General features: G+C 46.4%; 1 protein-coding gene across 2 annotated transcripts in view; it reads right to left on the bottom strand.

The window, feature by feature from the left end:
• The window catches only part of LRRC9 (leucine rich repeat containing 9), a 71,590-nt gene extending 51,373 nt beyond the window's left edge, over positions 1-20,217 (bottom strand). Inside the window, exons 1-13 of one of the 2 annotated variants that reach the window (XM_081006079.1) lie at positions 20,160-20,217; positions 18,729-18,817; positions 17,359-17,454; positions 16,663-16,881; positions 16,207-16,347; positions 13,877-13,940; positions 10,610-10,680; positions 8,489-8,671; positions 7,096-7,251; positions 5,135-5,343; positions 3,779-3,910; positions 3,028-3,204; positions 1,488-1,599 (exon numbers count right to left, since the gene is read on the bottom strand). In XM_081006079.1, coding sequence (XP_080862205.1) covers positions 1,488-1,599; positions 3,028-3,204; positions 3,779-3,910; positions 5,135-5,343; positions 7,096-7,251; positions 8,489-8,671; positions 10,610-10,680; positions 13,877-13,940; positions 16,207-16,347; positions 16,663-16,881; positions 17,359-17,415 — 1,521 coding nt within the window. In that variant the 5' untranslated portion in view covers positions 17,416-17,454; positions 18,729-18,817; positions 20,160-20,217. The remainder of the gene's footprint in view (positions 1-1,487; positions 1,600-3,027; positions 3,205-3,778; positions 3,911-5,134; positions 5,344-7,095; positions 7,252-8,488; positions 8,672-10,609; positions 10,681-13,876; positions 13,941-16,206; positions 16,348-16,662; positions 16,882-17,358; positions 17,455-18,728; positions 18,818-20,159) is intronic. The other variant, XM_081006080.1, reaches the window with a different exon arrangement.
• Between the last annotated feature and the right edge of the window lie 216 nt (positions 20,218-20,433).

Genomic DNA, 20,433 nt, shown 5'->3' with positions numbered 1-20,433 from the left:
TAGGTTTGATCTTCTTGCAGTCCATGGGACTCTCAAGAGTCTCCTCCAGCACCATAATTCAAAAGCATCAATTCTTCGGCGATCAGCCTTCTTTATGATCCAGCAGTATCATACATATGTACTAAGTCCAGTGCAATGCACTTCACTCTCTTGAGCCCAAAAGAGGGCCTTCTTGCTTCTAAAACTCCACTGAAGCAATCCATAAATTGTAGCTTGTCTGTCCTCTCCAACTCCTCTGGGTGGCGGGTTCTTGGAGTCTCCACAGTCGGAAAAACAATGGCAAGTCCCAACCTTCCTACCACTAACTAAGACACAGACATGCTCACTTTTAAAAGGGAGTTAACAAAGGCAATGATTCAGCGTTACTGTGACCTTAAACTGGAGTCCCAAGATTTTGCAGCCGTTACACTCCATTCCATTGCATAGGTTTTCTTTCCCCCGGTACAATTTATTCTTTATAAAATGCATTTTCTACAAATACAGTACAAGTACTAACAGCATTCTAGAAAATGGGAACATCAGGCTGGGCCAGCCCAGGACACTTTGCCACTTCAGGCGAGACAGAAAACGCCAGCCCCCTGTCACGGCTGCTGCCTTCGCTTGAACCAGCTACAGAGGAGGCAGGAGTGTCAGGGGCGTCCGAGAGTGAAGGAGACAGACACACTGGCAGTGATTGGCGGCAGAGGAGGCTGGATCTGCTGCCTGGGGCAACCACCTCACCTCGCCTCCTGAGTAGGCCAGCGTTGACTTCAGTGGAGGCACTGGCAGAGGAAGAGGAGTGCAGGGGGAGCGCACCGCCCCCGGCAGCGCAATACCGGTGGGGTGCCATTGTGGCTGCCTCCCTGCCCACACTGAGTGCCATGCCCCCAGGACACGTGCCAGCCCCACCCTGCCTGCTCTCCGCCCCCCGGTGCCAGAGCATGAAGCTCCACCACTGAGTGGAGGCATTTTGTTTCTTTTTTCCCTAAGAAATAAAAAGTAGACTTCAATCCGAAGGCTCCCTTGCACGATGAAGTGGTACACTCTGTAGAAGGCTGTACTGCGGAACTTTTCTAAAGATGAAGATGCTAATTCAGACCAAACAAAGCCAGAGAGACACAAGAGGTCTCCATTTAAACTTCCAGTTACCAAGAAGACCAAACTTTAATAAAGAATGGGGAAAGAACTATAATTTATCTTGGAGACCACTGTAAGCAGATGCCAACCTTAGCAGGATTGCAATAACACTTGTAATGTAGCAAGCACTATGGAGACAGTGATATTATATAAAATATAGATTATTGGGAAAGATGCAGCAGAAAAGGTTTAATTAAAAGGACACATGGAGGGGAGGTGGGAAGTCCAGAGATTCGGAGGAATCTGTAAATGTGGATGTGAATGGGCGGGGAATAAATAATAAGTTGCTGCTGCTGCTGCTGCTGTTATATACTTGTAAAATCAAATAAAAACTATTTAAAAAAATAAAAATAAAATAAACTTCCGGTTACCTTTTTTACTTCCTGGAAGCCGTCCTCTAGGATTTGAACCAACTGCTGTTTCTTCAAGGGTACGTCTGGGGGAGATACATAGAAGAGATATTCCAGCATCTTCCTGTAGTTTCTAGATTGGGAAGGTGGGAATAAGAGGGGGGAAGAACACCTCTAGTACTGGGTGCAAGAATGCTCAGGGGCGTTAAATGTCTCGGGGTACCGGGCACACCACACAAGTTTGCATATGATTTGCATATAAAATGAATGCTTTCGGGAAATTAACAAAGAAGGTGGATAGTGTCCCAGCAGCATTGCACTTGCAACCAACATACTTTTTGAAAACAAAGTTTTAAAAGAGAGGGGCAAAGAGGCATGAGATGTGGAGCTTGCTGCTAAAGCGCCTGCTCATGAGACAACCTCCCCCACTCTCCTGTCTCCAGCTGTGGTCTAAACCACTGAGCCTCTTGCCGATCGGAAGGTCGGCGGTTCCAGACCCTGTGATGGGGTGAGCTCCCGTTGCTCTGTCCCAGCTCCTGCCAACCTAGCAGTTCAAAAGCACACCAGTGCAAGTAGATAAATAGGTACCGCTGTGGCGGGAAGGTAAACGGCGTTTCCATGTGCTCCGGTTTCCTTCACGGTGTCTTGTTGCGCCAGCAGCGGCTTAGTCATGCTGGCCACATGACCCAGAAAAGCTGTCTGCTGACAGATGCCGGCTCCCTTGGCTTGAGAAGTGAGATGAGTGCCGCAACCCCATAGTTGCCTTTGACTGGACTTAACTGTCCAGGTTACTTTACCTTTAACTTTACCTACCCTCTCCCTTGTTTGTCCCCAGCTTCTGGTACTCAAAGGTTTATTGCATCTGAAGCTGGAGATGCCGCCAGCTAAATTACCATGGCCAATAGTGGCTGGCGAAACACGACTCATCTTGTGGGAGTACCGTGGTTTGTTGAAACCCGACATGTGACAAAGCATTAACACTGTGGGTGTTCATCCACCCCACTCACACATGAAAACAAAGACCACAACAGCCAACGACAAATGAATAACCACACCCTAGGCCAACCCCAACCTCTCTCACCACCAAAGGAACACAAGTGAACAGCAGAGAACCTGCACAAGCAACACTGACACAAAACCCCACAAATATTAAGTAAAATAGAAACATTGCCACTCTTTCCTCCTTTTCTTCCTAATGTCTCAACAAATGAAACTGATTTGTAAAAATGTTACATGGGAAAAAAACACGAGAGAGACATTGCACACACTTTTGTTAATCAGGAAAATCTGTAATAATAAAAATAATAAAAGCAAAACACTGTGGGTGTTTATAAAGAAAAACAGCTTTGACAAGGGACTGTTTTGAGCAGGAAATTTGCATGCGGGGCTGCTTACTCCTTTCCCTGCTAACCAGGTTTCTCTGTAGCCAAAGGATGCAGACCAACTTTGAACTCCGGTTTTAAAACTCTGGTTATAACAAGGGCACTTCACCTTTGGCCAGAATTTGCTATCCTGCTGTCTTACTCATCTGTAATTAAAAGAAAAAGGAAAACACACTTACAAGAACTCATTTAAATCTTCTTTGTCCAGAAAGTGTTGAAACTTCTCTTCAAATTTCAGCCTCAGAATCCGGTTGTGCACCCGAATGACGCGATTCACTTTCACTCCTGTGATGCCATGGGTTTTGAAGTCCAAGGCGCAAAATCGGGATAGAATCAATTCATAGCAGGAATTAAACCTGTGTTTAAGAAAACAGAGGACTTTGAGACTGTTGACGGCTGAGGTATGTGCATCAATTGTGCACTGTAATACAAATTTTTAAAAATGTCAGTTTGTATGTCAATGGATGGCAAAACAGAAGAAAGACTTGTGCACAATAAGCCAATTGCAACGGAAGAGAAAATACTGAATGAAATTGCAAATTAACGTTGGAACAGATTGAGACAGATTAGTGAATGGCTTTGATGACTGAATTATGCGTTGTTTTGTGATATGCTGTAATTGTGCTGCATTTTGATGTATCTTAATTTATTTTTATAGATTTCTGATTGTCGTTTTAAGAAGCTTTGTAGGAAGCCATTTCACAAACAGAAATAAAAATGAACGAATTAAGAATGTGGGCTTTGTGGTTCATTCTGTCTATTCCTCCCATCTGGAACAGAATTGTTTTTGAGTGTTTCTAGATGTTTAAATTACTTTATCTTCTCTGTGTGTACTTAGAGACTTCTGTGGAAATATGAAGAGGTGTAAGAATTAACCTTTCAAAAATATATATCAAGGTTTCAAAATACAGTATCTCAAAACAGCTGTACCAGGCATCGCTGGGGGAGCCCTCTTCAAAACGGGTGTTTCCCACTGTTTCCAGTTCAGTCAGCAAAAACTGCACAGCCAAACTACTGGCTTTCTTCTTCTTCTTGACTTCTCCCTGATACACGGCTTCAACTCTGCAACAAAAAGAGCAGGATCTGTCTTGGTTGGAAGGACCACAATAAATACCTGCTGGTCCTAAAAGATCTACATTGGCTCCTGGTAAATTTCTGAGAACCATTCAAATAATAATAATAATAATAATTTATTATTTATACCCCGCCCATCTGGCTGGGCTTCCTCGGCCACTCTGGGCGGCTTCCAAAAGAATATTAAAATACTATAATACATCAAACATTAAAAGCTTCCCGAAACAGGGCTGCCTTCAGATGTCTTCTAAAAGCCTGGTAGTTGTTGTTCTCTTTGACATCTGGTGGGAGGGTGTTCCACAGGGAAGGCGCCACTACCGAGAAGGCCCTCTGCCTGGTTCAAAGTGTTGGTGCTGACCTTTAAAGCCCTAAATGGCTTTGGCCCTGTATACCTGAAGGAGCTTTTGAATTATGGTGCTGGAGGAGACTCTTGAGAGTCCCATGGACTGCAAGAAGATCAAACCTATCCATTCTGAAGGAAACCAGCCCTGAGGGCTCAATGAAGGACAGATCCTGAAGTTGAGGCTCCAATACTTTGGCCACCTCATGAGAAGAGAAAACTCCCTGGAAAAGACCCTAATGTTGGGAAAGATGGAGGACGCAAGGAGAAGGGGAAGACAGAGGATGAGATGGTTGGACAGTGTTCTCGAAGCTACCAGCATGAGTTTGACCAAACTGTGGGAGGCAGTGGAAGACAGGAGTGCCTGGCGTGCTCTGGTACATGGAGTCACGAAGAGTCGGACACAACTAAACAACAACCAGAAGGAGCGTCTCCACCCGCATCATCCAGCCCAGTACACTGAGGTCCAGCTCCGAGGGTCTTCTGGTGGTTCCCTCATTGTGAGAAGCGAAGTTACAGGGAACCAGGCAGAGGGCCTTCTCGGTAGTGGCACACACCCCGTGGAACGTGCTCCCATCAGATGTCAAGGAAATAAACATCTATCTGACTTTTAGAAGACATCTGAAGGGAGCCCTGTATAGGAAATTTTTAATGCTCAGTGGTTAGTTGTGTTTTTAGATGACACGCAGATTTGCATAATGCTTGGAGCCATTTCATAAGAGGCAAGAAAAGTGAAGGAGGAGCTGAGGGAGGATTAAGGAGGAAGAGAAACCCCATTGTGCATTTCACCCCAGGTGTGGGCAGTGAGCACAAGACCTCCAAACCCAAAGCCTACTCAAACAGCCCTTGAACATTTCCTGAAATGCACGTACTCCTCTAGCTTTTTGCTCCAGAAATTCACTCTTCTTTTGAGGGCCTCCAGTTTATGCAGAAACCACTGCTCAAGGCTCGATTCCTCTGAGGCCTCATCTGGACTCTCAGCTTCCTCATCGGATTTTTCGCAGCCTAAGTTTTGGCTCGAAATAGCTTTGCTCGCCTGTATCTTGCCAGAGGCCTGCAGTTCCACCAGTTCACGTTCCAGCTGTTGGAAAAGGAAACGATGAAAAGAAGTACATGAAAACGCTGCAGTCTTTAGGGCTGCACTATGCTTTACGCTTTATGCTTTAAGGACGCGGGTGGCGCTGTGGGTTAAACCACAGAGCCTAGGACTTGCTGATCAGAAGGTTGGCGGTTCAAATCCCCGCGACGGGGTGAGCTCCCGTTGCTCGGTCCCTGCTCCTGCCAACCTAGCAGTTCGAAAGCACACCAAAAAGTGCAAGTAGATAAATAGGTACCACTCCGGCGGGAAGGTAAACGGCGTTTCCGTGCACTGTTCTGGTTCGCCAGAAGCGGCTTAGTCATGCTGGCCACCTGACCCGGAAGCTGGACGCCGGCTCCCTCAGCCAATAAAGCGGGCGCCACAACCCCAGAGTTGGTCACGACTGGACCTAATGGTCAGGGGTCCCTTTACCTTTATGCTTTACGTTAAGCATGTCCTTTATTTTATTTTATTTTATTTAAAACCATACAAAGCACTGAACACTTCAGTGTTTGTTTGTTTTCTTTCAGAAGCAGCAACTACACATTGGCTCAACCCAGTTTGGGAGCAAAACACACATCTCCACAAAATTATCCCATTGAAAAGTCTGCTCTTCCTTTCTCTCTGAAACAAGCAGTACCTTTGAGAGCAAATAGCAAATTGGAGGTGGGGGGGAGGAGAGATCTGTGGGGGAAAGTGTTGGAAGGAAAGAGTTAAAATTGCCTCCTTCTTGCACTGTTGTTTTCTTCTGGATTGGGGCCCCCGCTGGCTGGTTTTTTCCAGAACTATCAGGTGGCAAATGCTAAGCACGCTTCTTTTAAAAAAGAAAGTGTGCTTATCATAATATGCAGTTTGGCCTTTGATTTCCCAAGCCCAAAGACTGAGCAGCTTTCAGAAGAACCACAAAGCCTGTCTCTTTGAGATGGCCTTCGTATTGGAGAAAAGGTGGGGAAATTTCAGGGGAGTGGCTCAAATGTTCATTCTAGGGTGGGTGGGTGATGCTTTTGTTCAGCCGCCCTAACAACTAGGCAGGAACTGACAGGGTCAGAGCCAATTGGAGACAAAATCTGTGCTCACACTCCTGTTTACTGTGCAGTCAACTGCATTTCCAGTGCCGGGTTTTCAATCTCACAATCTCACAACATGACCCAAAACTTTGTAGATACAGTCATACCTCGGGTTACAGATGCTTCAGGTTGTGCATTTTCAGGGTATGAATGCGCTGAAACCTGGAAGTACCAGAACAGGTTACTTCCAGGTTTCGGCGCTCGCGCATGCGCAGAACCACTAAATCGCGCTTTGCGCATGCACAGAAATGCCGAATTGCAACCCATGCATGCACAGACGCGGCACTGCAGGTTGTGAAAGTGCCTCCCGCACGGATCACGTTCACAACCCAAGTGTCCACTGTACTGTTGGATACTGGTTTCTCAAACCAGTGTCACACCACTTGGGAGTCCTAAAATTTCTAACCAGCACAAACAGCTTTGCACAGGTTAAAGGCAGCCCCTGCTCTGTCACTTCTCCCTGGGGTGCACACAAACAGAAACTTAACTGAAGCCATGCTGACCTGAACGGGGGTGGGGGGAGGTCTGTGGAATGCATGGCTGGGGTGCAGGGGGGGAGACCCCTGCCCTCTAAGGCGGCAATGTGAGCACACCTAAAATCCAAGCTCCCTGCAACTAAAACCGCCAGTCCCAGAAGCAGGGCCCAACCCAAACGCACTTGGCTGACGCTGCCAAGGGCCGTGCTTACGTTCTTGATGTTGTAGCTGAAATGCTTTATGCGGTCTTCCGGAAGCTTCTGCAGCTTGTGCTTCCTCTCTTTTAGCTTCTCGAGCTCCTCATTAAGCTGCCGCTGGGCGCTCTTGATGCGCATGTTGTAGAACATGACCTTTTTCATCACCATGGTCTTTGAAAGATAAAAGGGAAACCAAACGGGGGGAATGTGGAGGGAACAGTCATTGCACAATGTCACAAAAACCACCCATTGCAACCAAGATAATAAATAATAAATAATAAAAATTAAAATAAAAATAATTTATTTAGACCTCGCCCATCTGGCTGGGTTTCCCCAGTCACTCTGGGTGGCTTCCAACAGAATATCAAAATACAATAGTCTATTAAACATTAAAAGCTTCCCTAAACAGGGCTGCCTTCAGGTGTCTTCTATAAGTCTGGTAGCCAGAAGGCCCTCGGCGCTGGTCCTCATTGTCCAGACAGAACAATGGGGGGTGGCGACACTCCTTCAGGTATACAGGACCAAGGCCGTTTAGGGCTTTAAAGGACAGCATTATTAATTTATTATTTATACCCCGCCCATCTGGCTGAGTTTCCCCAGCCACTCTGGGCAGCTCTCAATCGAGTGTTAAAAACAATACATCATTAGATATTAAAAACTTCCCTAAACAGGGCCACCTTCAGTTGTCTTTTAAAAGTAAAGTATTTGTTTATTGCCTTGACATTGGCTGGGAGGGCGTTCCACAGGGCGGGCACCACCATTGAGAAGGCCCTCTGCCTGGTTCCCTGTAACCTCACTTCTCGCAATGAGGGAACTGCCAGAAGGCCCTCGGCGCTGGACCTCAGTGTCCAGGCTGAACGATGGGGGTGGAGACGCTCCTTCAGGTATACAGGACCAAGGCCATTATTACTTCCAGATGTGGCAGGCTAGCCCAGCTGTGTTTGAGGTCCCTCCAGCTCGTTTTGGTTAGAAGAAGAGGAGGAGGAGTTTGGATTTGATATCCCGCTTTATCACTACCCTAAGGAGTCTCAAAGCGGCTAACATTCTCCTTTTCCTTCCTTCCCCGCAACAAACACTCTGTGAGGTGAGTGAGGCTGAGAGACTTCAGAGAAGTGTGACTGGCCCAAGGTCACCCAGCAGCTGCATGTGGAGGAACAGAGACGTGAACCCGATTCACCAGATTACGAGACTACTGCTCTTAACCACTATACCACACTGGTCCTGGAGCTCCACCTCAAAATCCTGCTCTGATGCCACTGGTCATACTGGAAGAGCTGAATTTTAGAAGGCCTATCGTTGTGAATCAAAGCAAACTCCCCCCTCCCCAAATCACACAGATGTATTACTGTCGGACATGCCAACCAGGTGATCCTATGTCTAATAAAGACATGAGGAAGTCTCCACTGACCTCTGCCAGCTCCTTGATTTGTTTGGAAGATACATCGTACGTGTCGAGCCTCTGGAGCTGAGGGATGTGATACAGGACGTGCGTCGCGTAATTGCAAAGAAGGCAAACCGGATTGGGGTCGTACTGGGGGTCGTTCAGGCAGAGATCGACTAAACGAGGCAGCCTGGCCAAATTGGTTACTTCCTGTTGAGAAAAGCGGGGACAAAAAGATTGTATGCCTCCTAGCGCATCCCATATTCTGGGCGAGATCCAAGCACGTCGACTCACTCGCACGACAGAAATCTGCTTCTCACGCCATCTCACGCTTCCAGCCCCACAAAATCTGCTCAGTGGTGGTGGTGCATAGGGCGTCGCAGGAGGGAAGAGAAGTCTTTGCACTTTGTCACAATGAGTTGGATCTCGCCCCCTGTGTTTTATCTGCCAGAGAAATCTTGAAGGGGAAAGAGTATGGGGGGGGGGACCTTCAGCATCAAGGTGGATAAAAATAAATGTTTTTTTTAAAAAATAAATCAATAAAATTAGATTTTTTAAATTTTAAATTGGATTTTTAAAATAAAATGCTTCTGGAGGAAAAGGTCCTGACACTGAGGTCCAGCACCGAGGGCCTTCTGATGGTTCCCTCCCTGCGAGAAGCCAAGTTATAGGGAACCAGGCAGAGGGCCTTCTCGGTGGTGGCGCCTGCCCTGTGGAACACCCTCCCACCAGATGTCAAAGAAATAAACAACTATCTGACATTTAGAAGACATCTGAAGGCAGCCCTGTTTAGGGAAGTTTGTAATGACTGATGTTTTAATGTATTTTTTATTTCTTGTTGGAAACCGCCCAGAATGGCTGGGGAAACCCAGCCAGATGGGTGGGGTATAAGTAATAAATTATTATTAATTATTATTATTATTATTACTGGCATCCATCTGTCTCGAGAGACAATGGAGTACATCTCCAGGGGTGAAGTCAAACCTCTGCGTTAGCAGCAGCGAAGTGACACACCCTGGACACATGCCTGGGAAGTGTATGGAGGTCCTGGGCTACTCAGGTGACAAGGCCTGGCTGAGGTGGTCCAAAGGAAAGCAGAGCAAGATATTTGACACCCACCTTGGCTGCAGAAGTACAAGGCGCCATCCAACCGTCTTGGGGACTTCACTCTGGATTTGCGTAATGTTTACGTTTTAGCCCTATCTTCTCTCGAAGGTGTCTCACAAGGCAGCGGCATTTTAGGATCAGAGTTTCCCTTCTCCTAGATGGGCTCCCTTCCCAGGTGGACGAGCCCCACCTGCCCCTCACTTCCCTCTACAGCACGTGCAGAAACTGCCTTCTTGACCGATGGACCCGCTATTGGTCTTGTCTGCTCAATCCGCCTGAGCCTGTCTTCACATGTAGGGGAAATCCCTAATTCACCAAGGGTTTGAGATCCATCAGCTCCCCTCACCTTGGTTAGGCAGCCAGTTGGAGACATTTCCTGGGGTGTGGTTGCCATCGCATGCTGACAGCTTCTAGGAGCCACAGGTGAGACCTCAGGGCAGGGTATGAATGAATTTTATTATTACGGTCACAGACCAGTTCCAGCTCACTTACAATATCAGGAAAATCATAAAACACAACAGGAATACATTCAATTGTAATTGGGTATAACAGGGACAATTCAGATATAGCAGCAGTTAAAAATATATATTAAATCTTGATCACTAAAATATAACCTAAAATTGTCATTTAAAACTTTAATCATTTTGGTAGTACAGCTTGTTCCCTAAGTTTTATGGAGTGCAGGGTAGTTTTATAGTGGCCGTGGCAAACTTAATATTAGCAACCTTGATGGTACCCGATTGCCTTTAAATGTTTTTAGGTACTCAAAATATTTGTAGATTATTTTTTTTAATGGCTAAAATATCTTTTGATTTTAGTTTAGATTTTATTTTTTAGTTTAAATTTTATTTTTTAGTTTAAATCTTATTTTTTAGTTTAAATTTTATTTTTTTAACATGTTGATGTTTGCTGCCCTGGGCTCTTTCGGGAGGAAGGGGCTGGACAGAAATGCCATACATGCAGTACATAAATAAATAAAGTAAGTAGGCAGGGATTTAGCCTGAGCACCATAAGCCCTGGCAGCCAGAATCCAGCACAGACCTTAAAGGATGATATTCGGTTGCCAGACAGATTTAATTTTTCTATATTTGCACTGGGATCCAAGCGATATCCTAAAAAAGAAGAAGAAGAAAATCACGCGTGACAGGGATTGTTCCTGTTCCTGCACTCTCTTCCTAGCTGCATTCCAAGGACTCTCAGCCAATTGTAATATGGGCAGATCAACACCATCCATTTAAAGCACATGCCACACCAATGGCTTCCCCCAAAGAATCCTGGGAATTGTAGTCTGTCAAGGATGCTGGGCACTGTAGCTTCGTGAGCGTGGAACTACAGTTCCCAGGATTCTTTGGGAGAAGAGAGGCACTTTAGCTGTAGGGTGTGGATCTGCCCTACGGAAAGGCCTGTGCCGATGCACTGGAACAATACCTGTCATATTGGCCTGAATATAAGCTGCACTTTTTTCCAAATTCGGGCCCTGAAAAGTTAAAGTGCTGCTTATATTTGCAACCTTACTGCATGACCTTACTGCGCGGCTCTCCACTTCTCAAGGAAGCAGCCTGGGAGCGTGGGGCAGTGGCGCACCGCCTGCCCGCTGCTCCCAAGCCTCCCCTGGCACCGGCTTGGGGTTGTAGTGCTGGGAAATAAGCCTTGAATTTTAAAGGTGCAGTTTATTTGCAGGTGCAGCTTATATTCAGGCCACTTTGGTATCAGGTGCATGCCTGATGTATGTGCGACTCCCGCATCCTGCGCCGGGAAGAGTAGCTGTGTTTGCCCATGTTGCCGCATGGCAAATGAGTCTTGTTGCAGATTAGGTAAAGGTAAAGGGACCCCTGACCATTAGGTCCAGTCGTGACCGACTCTGGGGTTGCGGCGCTCATCTCACTTTAGTGGCCGAGGGAGCCGGCGTACAGCTTCCGGGTCATGTGGCCAGCATGACTAAGCCGCTTCTGGTGAACCAGAGCAGAGCACGGAAACGCTGTTGACCTTCCCGCTGGAGTGGTACCTATTTATCTGCTTGCACTTTGACGTGCTTTCAAACTGCTAGGTTGGCAGGAGAAGGGCCCGAGCAACGGGAGCTCACCCTGTCACAGGGATTCGAACCGCTGACCTTCTGATCGGCAAGTCCTAGGCTCTGTGGTTTAACCCACAGCGCCACCCGCGTCCCTTATTGCAGATTAAAGACTCACAAATTATTACATAAAGCTTTCGTGGACCAGAATCCTCTACATTGGATGTGTTTTTTTATTTGATTCATTTATTTATTGAATTCATATACCACCCTATACCTGCAGGTCTCAGGGCGGTTCACAGGGTGCATTTAAGTGCACTCCTCAGTACCTGCAGCCGAGGATCACACCATATTGCCACATAAAGTGGACTCTCATCCATAAAATGTCTTATGTCATAAGGCAGTTGTGAGTCTTCAAGGGGCCACCAAGACCAGGGCAGAACAACCCACAGACACTTCCGAAGCCCCGACAGGTGCAAAGCAGAAGGAGTGTGAAGCATGCAACTTTCTTTTCATATCCAGTTTGAGAAACAACATCCCTCACATTATTTCCGCTGGGACGGAGAATGCGCCAGCTTCACATTCTTCTAAGGCAGGGGTAGGGACTTGGGTGTTGTTGAACTAAAACTCCCATCATCTGGCCAATTTGACTAGAGCCGATGAGAGACAGGAGTCCAGCAATGTTTGGTAAGAAGAATTCAGAAGAATATTACGCAGAGCCCTTTAAAGACCATATACACTAAAACAAAAGCCATTTCCCATCCCTGGGGAGATGACGTTACGGGCTGGGAGCAAGCCCTCCCCACGCGCATGGGGCACGATAGCCCCTGCCCCATTGGTTGGTCTTCAGCCGCTTCAACCCAAGGCTGTCCAATCCAAACGGTCCGGGGGCGTGGCGCGGGTTATTTAAAGTGCCCACGGCCGAGGACATGTTCCTTTTCTCCCTGCTCGGTCAGTTCTCCCCCCGCCCCTCCCTTAGGTTAGGCTCTTTATCTCCTGACCTCGCTATGGACTTCGGTTGGTCGCCTGTTTTTTAACAGGGGCCTGGCAGGAATTTTTCCCACTTGGCAAATTGGCACTGGCCATTTGGTTTTTCGCCTACCTCGTAGCAATTCGTCACAACTTTTGTCAGGTTTGGCGGTCAGGCATTGGGGTATTAGGCTGAAGGGGAGGGGAGGTAGTGGCCATCACTCACCCCTCCTATTTCAAGGGTATTCCGTTAAAGGAATCTGAGGGGCGTGGTCCCGTCCAAAGCCCCAGACGGGGGGGGGGGGGGGCCTAGGGCCATGGCACGACCCCTAGTGGTGACCCTGGGGGAGTTCCTAGTTGATGTGCATCGGCAGGGCTCCGCCTTCAGATGGTCAACTCTTTCAACACTCCTGCAGATGGGCAGGAGTCAGACATAGTCTTGTGGTTTCCAATGCCTAAGCCAATACCACTCACATTCTGTAACCAATAAAGTTGTGGCCTTTTCTGTCCATTAACCTAAAATACTGTTTCATGTGTCTTTATTCCACTTCCCGGGAGGGTCTGGAACTGTGGGATGTGAAACACAAGAGCAGTCAAGTACAACATTCCGAGAATGAACATGTTTACACATGGGGAGGGATGTTTGTCCAGCCAGCAGGTAAACTTCCTGTTTCCTTCTGGGCTGGGACAGACTTCCTCTGCATGTGACTTCCAGCCAAGAGAGGACAAAGGGACTGCCTTCTTAAGAGATAGATTCCAAGTGTATTTTACTTCATTAAGCTAAGTCTGCCTTCTTGGATCTGATTGTGAACAGAATGTGAGTAAACTCTTTTTATTTATACTTTTGTAAAAGACTGTGTCGTCTCTTCTATTTTATGAGGGAATAAGGGGAAAATACCAGAATAGTTATTATAGAGGCTTTAGCGAGCCTGAGCAAACGCTGCCGTTGCAAAGCTTAAAATAAAGGGGAATGTGTTACTCTGCTGAAATTGGGGAACTTGTTAACACAAGTTGCATAAGGATATAATCAGACAATATATCCTCTCCTGCATCCCTGAACATTCCCACAGGAACCTTGCCCCACAAAGAAAGGCACATGCATTCCATCTTTAGTCTTAGCATCAAATGTCGGTGCAGAAACTGCTGAGTGGGCTTTGGAGAGTCCCCAGTCTCTTCTTGCCTTTGCCTCAATGGCTCTAGAGCACAGCAGTTTTCCTCTTCTCCCCCAGTATCATTTAGAAAACGGCCCACGTTCCCTCCCCAAGACTTGTCCTCTACACTTTCAGCTGTGCAGAAACGTGACTCGACATTTTAAAAGCATCACCTACCAATCTTGCCAATTAAATTCCCTGCGAGATTGACATCCTTCAATTTTTGCAGCGTACTCAGCCCCTGTAAACATTTGTAAGGAACAGACTTCAGGGTCACGGAATACCTCAAAGCTTTAATAAATGCAGGGTTATTCCTGTCGGGTGACAGTGCTGATCACAGAATGATGAGGTTTTTAATCAATCAAGTTTAGTTCTTCAGACATGACATGTGCCAACTTACGTTAGAAGAACAAACGCTTTTGGAAATGTTAAGACCAAACTGCACATCTAATATGCTGTGATAAATACATTCTGTGGCACTTCGAAAACTAGCAAGTGGGCTCCAGCCCAGAACCGCTTATCGATAACAAATCTCTTAGGTCTTTACGGTGCCACATAACTCTTTGATAACAACTTTCAGAGGGAAAACAAAGAGTTTAGGTGGTTCTCTACCTCTTCACTAGTGCTCAACAATCTTGGGCAGTTTCTTGGGCTTAAATTTGGTCTAATGGCTTTCCTTAAAAGATTCCTGGGTGTGAGAATCCTCAGTTATAGGCCCATAGTCTGCCCCTGCTACTGAACTGGGTTCACTGGGTTCTCTGGAAAGACAGAATGCCAATTTTAAAAAAATCAGCTGAACGGCACAATCGTATATATGTCTACCCAGAAGCAAAGGTAAAGGACCCCTGGATGGTTAAGTCCAGTCAAAGGCGACTATGCGGTTGCAGAACTCATCTTGCTTTCAGGCCGAGGGAGCCGGTGTTTGTCCACAGGCAGCTTTCTGGGTCCTGTAGCCAGCAGGACTAAACCGCTTCTGGTGCAACGGAACACCAAGACCAGAGCAGCGCACGGAAACACCGTTTACCTTCCCGCCAGAGCAGTACCTATTTAGCTAGTTGCACTTTTGGTGTGCTTTCGAACTGCTAGGTTTACAGGAGCTGGGACCAAGCAACGGGAGCTCACCCCGTCACGGGGATTCAAACCGCCGACCTTCTGATTGGCAAGCCCAAGAGGCTCAGTGGTTTCAACTGTGTCTAGCCAAGATTGCATTGCTATGCAGGGACCATATGCAGCTGTCACATGCTTTGCTCAGCAAGTTCCAGATCATTTAGCACACCTACAATTGAAATTAAGCTTCTCAACACTACCTAGGCAAACAGGACACAGGAGATGAATGTTGGCTGGGCCATCCCTGTACTAATTAATTTAATTTATTGGATTTATATCCCTTCTTTTCGTCCAAGGAGCTCAAGATGGTTTGCATTAGGGCTGGGTGATTTCTCAATATATTGTCCAAAACCGGTTTGAAGTCCATATCGTGATATTAGTTTCATAATTTTTGACCTGGAAATATATGGTGTGGGCAAGTCGGTAGGTGTGCTATGCAAATATCACAATGTGGGGGAAACCGTGAAGCCAACCAAAGCCTCTACAGAGCTCCATCCTTATATCAGACATTGTGATTTATCAGTATATCACGATGTTTAGCTGGTGATCTATCGCGAAGTTGAAAAGCACGTATAGCCCAGCCCTGCTCTTCGCCTTTATGTACCGTATTTTTTGCTCTATAGGACACACTTTATCCCCTCCAAAAATTAAGGGGAAGTGTGTTCGTCCTATAGAGCGAATGCAGGCTCCTTGGCTTCAGCGATAGCAACGCAAAGCCTCCGAAGCGCAGTGGGAGCGCAGCGCGAGTTTCCGCTGCGCTCCGGAGGCTTCGCGTTGTTTTTGCTGAAGCCGGGAGAGCAAGACTCTCCCGGCTTCAGCAGAGAGGGAGAGCTGTGCAGCGCCCCTTCAGCCAAGCAGGAGGAGAAATGGAAGGGGCTCCGTTTCTCCTGCTGCTTTGCTGAAGGGGCGCTGAGCAAAGAGGGGGAGAATTTTTTTCCCTTGTTCTCCCCCTCTAAAACAAGGTGCGTCCTATGGTCTGGTGCATCCTATAGAGCGAAAAATATGGTAATTCCATCCTTATTTCAGACATTGTGATATATCGATATATCATGATGTTCAGCTGGTGGTATATTGTGATGTTGAAAGCCAGGTATCGCCCAGCCCTAGTGTGCGGGGTTCCCTCCTTCCTCATTTAATCCTTACAACCCTGTGAGGTAGGACTAGAGGCAGTGACTGGCCCAAGGTCACTCAGTGAGCTTCATAGCCAAGTGGGGATTTGAACGCTGGTCTCCCTGGCCCTGGTCCAAACTCTAAATATTCCACTGCACTGGCTCTCAAGGACACCTGTTCGAAGGTGCTTGTGGCATCACTGTGATAACATGCACAAATTGTCCTGCCCCAACCAGAAGAGTCAGACAGGAATGAATGGCCAAAACAAACAAACAAAACCCCAGGCTCACCTCTATTTCTCTAATCTGGTTCCCATTAAGCCAAACAACTTCCAGCTTTGTTAGCTTCTCCAGATTCTCAATAGTTGAAATCCTGTTGCAATAGAGGTAAAGCTTTTGCAACAAAGCACATCTTTGCAAACCATCGATCTTCTGAAAAGAAGGGAGCGTGTGTCAGTTTTAAGCACCAGCCGAAAAAGGGAGAAAAGTGCACGCTTGAGTAAAATTACCTTGTCTGGGGAAATCCCATCAATTGCAGGCCCACAAAAGATGTTCCAGCCAGCCAATCAGACGTGCTCTTTTACAGGAAACTCAGTTCCCTTACCCCTTTCACCCCCTCAGCCCACCCCCTGCACACACTCCTGGACTTCAAAATGAGAGGAAAGCCAGTTGGTCAAGGGTCCATCCACCCTTCCTTGCCCACTGGAAAATTAAAGGCTAAAATAAAAGCCTATTAAGCCCACTTACTGTCAAGCAGCATTCGGCCACCCATAGCTCTTTAAGTACCAGGCAGTACTGCAGGTCAGAAATCTCTTGGATGGCCTGTCTGACGAGAACTAGCCTTGTTAAATTGGGGAAATGCGACAGGCCTACTATTCTGGAGTAGCCAGAGAAAAACATCTCCAGGCTCCTCACCGAAGATCCCTCTAGGTCAATTCTGTCATAAGACAGTCCATTACAGGTACACTGGAAGAAAAGAGAGAGACACAACCACTGTTATTGACCTCCTTCTTGATGAGAAGGAGAAGTCAAGCACATGCCAAAATGTGTCATTGATGTCATTGGCTATGTTTAATAATAATAATAATAATAATAATAATAATAATAATTTTTATTTATACCCCTCCCTCCCCAGCCAGAACCAGGCTCAGGGCAGCTAACACCAATAAAATTACAATAAAACATAATAGAAAAAGAAAAAAACAGTTAAAATACGGGTTAAGATACAATTTTAAATGGAGATAAAGAACCATACAACTTTTAGAAGACATCTGAAGGCAGCCCTGTATCAGGAAGTTTTAGTTTGAGCCAAAAGGGCACTTCTCATGTTTCTTAGACGAAGGTCAAAGTACCCTGGACCTCAATCATATTCAGAAAAGAAACACAGTCAAATAAAATACGATCAACTATACAATCAATTACAATAATAAATCAAAGAGTTACCAGCTCTTTAACTATTTCATCGGAAGGAATCTGGTTTTGATTATCACTTTGGATCATCTTCTGAGCATTGCAGCTTAATGGTCATAGCACAGGATCCAGACAAGAGAACAGCAAAATAATTATCTGCTGACAAACCAGACACATAAATGTCAGAATAAATGGGAAAGACAGTGTTCAACAATGTTAACTTCCAGAGCCATCACCTTGATAGGCCCACATGAAACAGGCTACAGAACCAAGAGAAAAATTATGTATTTTAGGTTTGGGAATGCCTGTTTCCTTAGATAACACAAAAGTGGGGATAAGGGGGAGAATCTCCCCTTCCCTCCTGTCCCATCCGATTTTGCGCCAGTTCATATGTTCTCAGCTCCAGTTTCAGATCCTGTGATTCAAAGACAGCGGGGAATCAGTGTGGAAGAATAACTGGGAAGGGAACGGAACGGTTGCGGCTCAAACTTCCACAAGTCCTGTGGTTCTGCTTCACCCGAGTGCACATGGGGCATGATCTCCAGGCATCCTACAAGTGTCAGAGAGAACCAAGCAGCTACCTTTCTACATGCAGGGAGCTCTGTTCATGTGGAGAGTTGATTCCCAGCTTTCCCATTCCCGGGGTGGTGAAGGTGGTATAGGGCGAGGATGGGGAGCAGAAGGACCATGTAGTATATATTGCCACACCACTCCTATTTACATCTGGAGAGAGGAGCCTCTGGGGCAGAGGAAGCTGGGCCAGCTTCCTGCAAGCACCAAACAGATGAACCATTTCCACTGAATCTCCTGGTATTTCTACATTTAGTTGGAAAGAGCTGCAGGGCCACTCAAATTGGATCAGGCAGAGGTAGGAGGGGGCGGTGTTAACCTTTCTGTCCTATTCTGTTTCCTCAGTCTAAGGTCACATATGCACCATACATTTAAAGCACATGCTCCCCCCTCCATTTTTTTAAATATTAAGCCGTATAAACAATAGTTAAAATAAATGAATACGCAGGACTCCATAGCAACCCCCAATCTCTGGAATTCTTCACCTCATAAAATGTACCTGTCTCTTCCATTGCTGAATTTTGATGATCAAACTTTTTCATACAGTTTTTCCCGTTAACAAGGCTATTATGTGTATCCTCCTCACTGTTAAATATTTATATGTGTGTGCACATAGATGGAGATTTTGATTATTTGCATTGTGTTTTACTGTTTTATCATTATATTCCAAGTATTCACAACTTTGGGGACCATGGCGAACAAAAAGCAACATAAGAATAAATAAAGATTTAATGAAAACCAGGAGCGAATTCAAACACAGGGAGTTGGACTAGATTACCCTTGGGCTCCCTTTCAGTTCCACAATTCTCTGACTCTAAGGTGTCAGACATACCTCTTTGGGGAGGGACTTGCACAGTTTAGGAGCTGCCACAGAGAAGGCCCTATATTTCCTTCCAGTTTGCTTCCAGTGGATTCGAAGATCCTGTGACACACATAGTACAGCGTCCAAGGATGTGAGATGCAAAATTCCTCACTGAAATGTCCCACACAAAATCACCTGGTGACCTCAGGCACACAACTATTTTCCCTTGCCCACCCCAACAAAGAAATCTGCAATACAGAAACAACAGTGACACACCCAAAAGGCTGGATGTTATCACTATTATTAATAATGCTAAAATTTGCAGTATATGGCAAACCTGGGAAGAACTTTAAAACAACAATATTCCAAAAGAACTCCCATTAAACAATCCAAAACAAAGGAGCATTCCTTAACAATATATTATGATTCCACACTTACAATCACTGACACAGGTCACAATCTCCAGTCATTCTGTCCCCTTCCGCCTCCTTCCAGCCACCTCAAACCTGAGGGTTTTGTTTTATATTTTATAAGGCCATTACAAATTCTTTTAAGCAGCAAACTAAATCCCATCTTGGCTGCGAATCCTGAAAAACCTGCTCCCTGCCTTATGTACTTTTTGATGTGGGTTTTTCTCTTTTTGTACCTTTATTTTTAAATCTGTTACGATTTACATGGAAATGGTTCCATTTGGTTGTGTGCTTTTTGATGTGTTTTATTCATTGTTTATTACTACTTACTTTTGTATTTATGTAAAGCTTTTTGCGCCGTGTAAGCCACCTTGAGCACGGTTGCAACCACGGAAAAGGCAGCAAGAGAAATAAAATGAGATATGGACGCAGGTGTGGAAATCTGGTTTCAGGGGACACTAAAAAAAAACAAAACCTTCCCCCCCAAAGTGCAGCAAAAATGTCCACCTTCTTTTCTACAACAGCTGCAATCCTAACCCCACTTACCCGGGAGTAACCTCCACTGAAATCAATAGGGCTTGCCTCCGAGTAGACATTTTAAAGTTTGTTTTACTGATTTATTACATCTGTACGCTGCCCTTCATCGGAAGTTCACAACACATAAAGAAAACAGAAAATTTGCAGCGCAGCAAAAGCAAAACAAGCCAGTAAACCCACAATGGCCAGGACTGTGCTGAAGCACCTCAGTTTCTGTGTGTGTTTTTTGAAAAAGAAACAGTGGGCTAAAGCGGGGTAACTAATCCGGGGTAAGAGACTTCATGCATGCTCTCCTAAGTTGTGTGGAGAAGCAACCCCTCTTTGCATAGGGCAAGGAAGAGGATGTACAACGCAGCTACCCCATGGGAAGGGGAAATAGAAAGAGGGTAACAGCGAGGTCAGTCCCTTCCCTCTCTCGGGCGGGGTGCCAGATATGGGGGAGGAAGGAGGCGCAAGGCAGTTGCCTAGCAACGGCAGGTAACCCACTCCTCCTCCCTGGCGGCCGCTCAACCTACCTGGAGCCCAGAGAGATGCTGGCTGAAGCCAGGCCGGGCTGTGTATCGTGAGCGGGCCCTACCGTCGCCTAGGCAACGCTCCTCCTCTCTCCCCGCCCGCTGCCTAGCAGCAGCCAACCAGCGTCGGCAGGCAGGCAGGGGCGTGTGTGGCGTCACAGGGTTCCACGCACAGACTGGAAGGAATGAATGGAGCGGCGGGGAGGAGCTTCCATTCAACCTCGCTCGCCGCGCTCGCCCGAAAGTGCGCGGTCATACCTGAGTCCGATGCGACAGG

This window comes from Podarcis pityusensis (assembly GCF_964106645.2).
Source record: "Podarcis pityusensis genome assembly, chromosome: 1".
In the NCBI taxonomy this organism is placed as follows: Eukaryota; Metazoa; Chordata; class Lepidosauria; order Squamata; family Lacertidae; genus Podarcis; species Podarcis pityusensis.
Note: the sequence above shows the minus strand (reverse complement) of the source record. Positions and strands in the feature narration are given on the sequence as shown.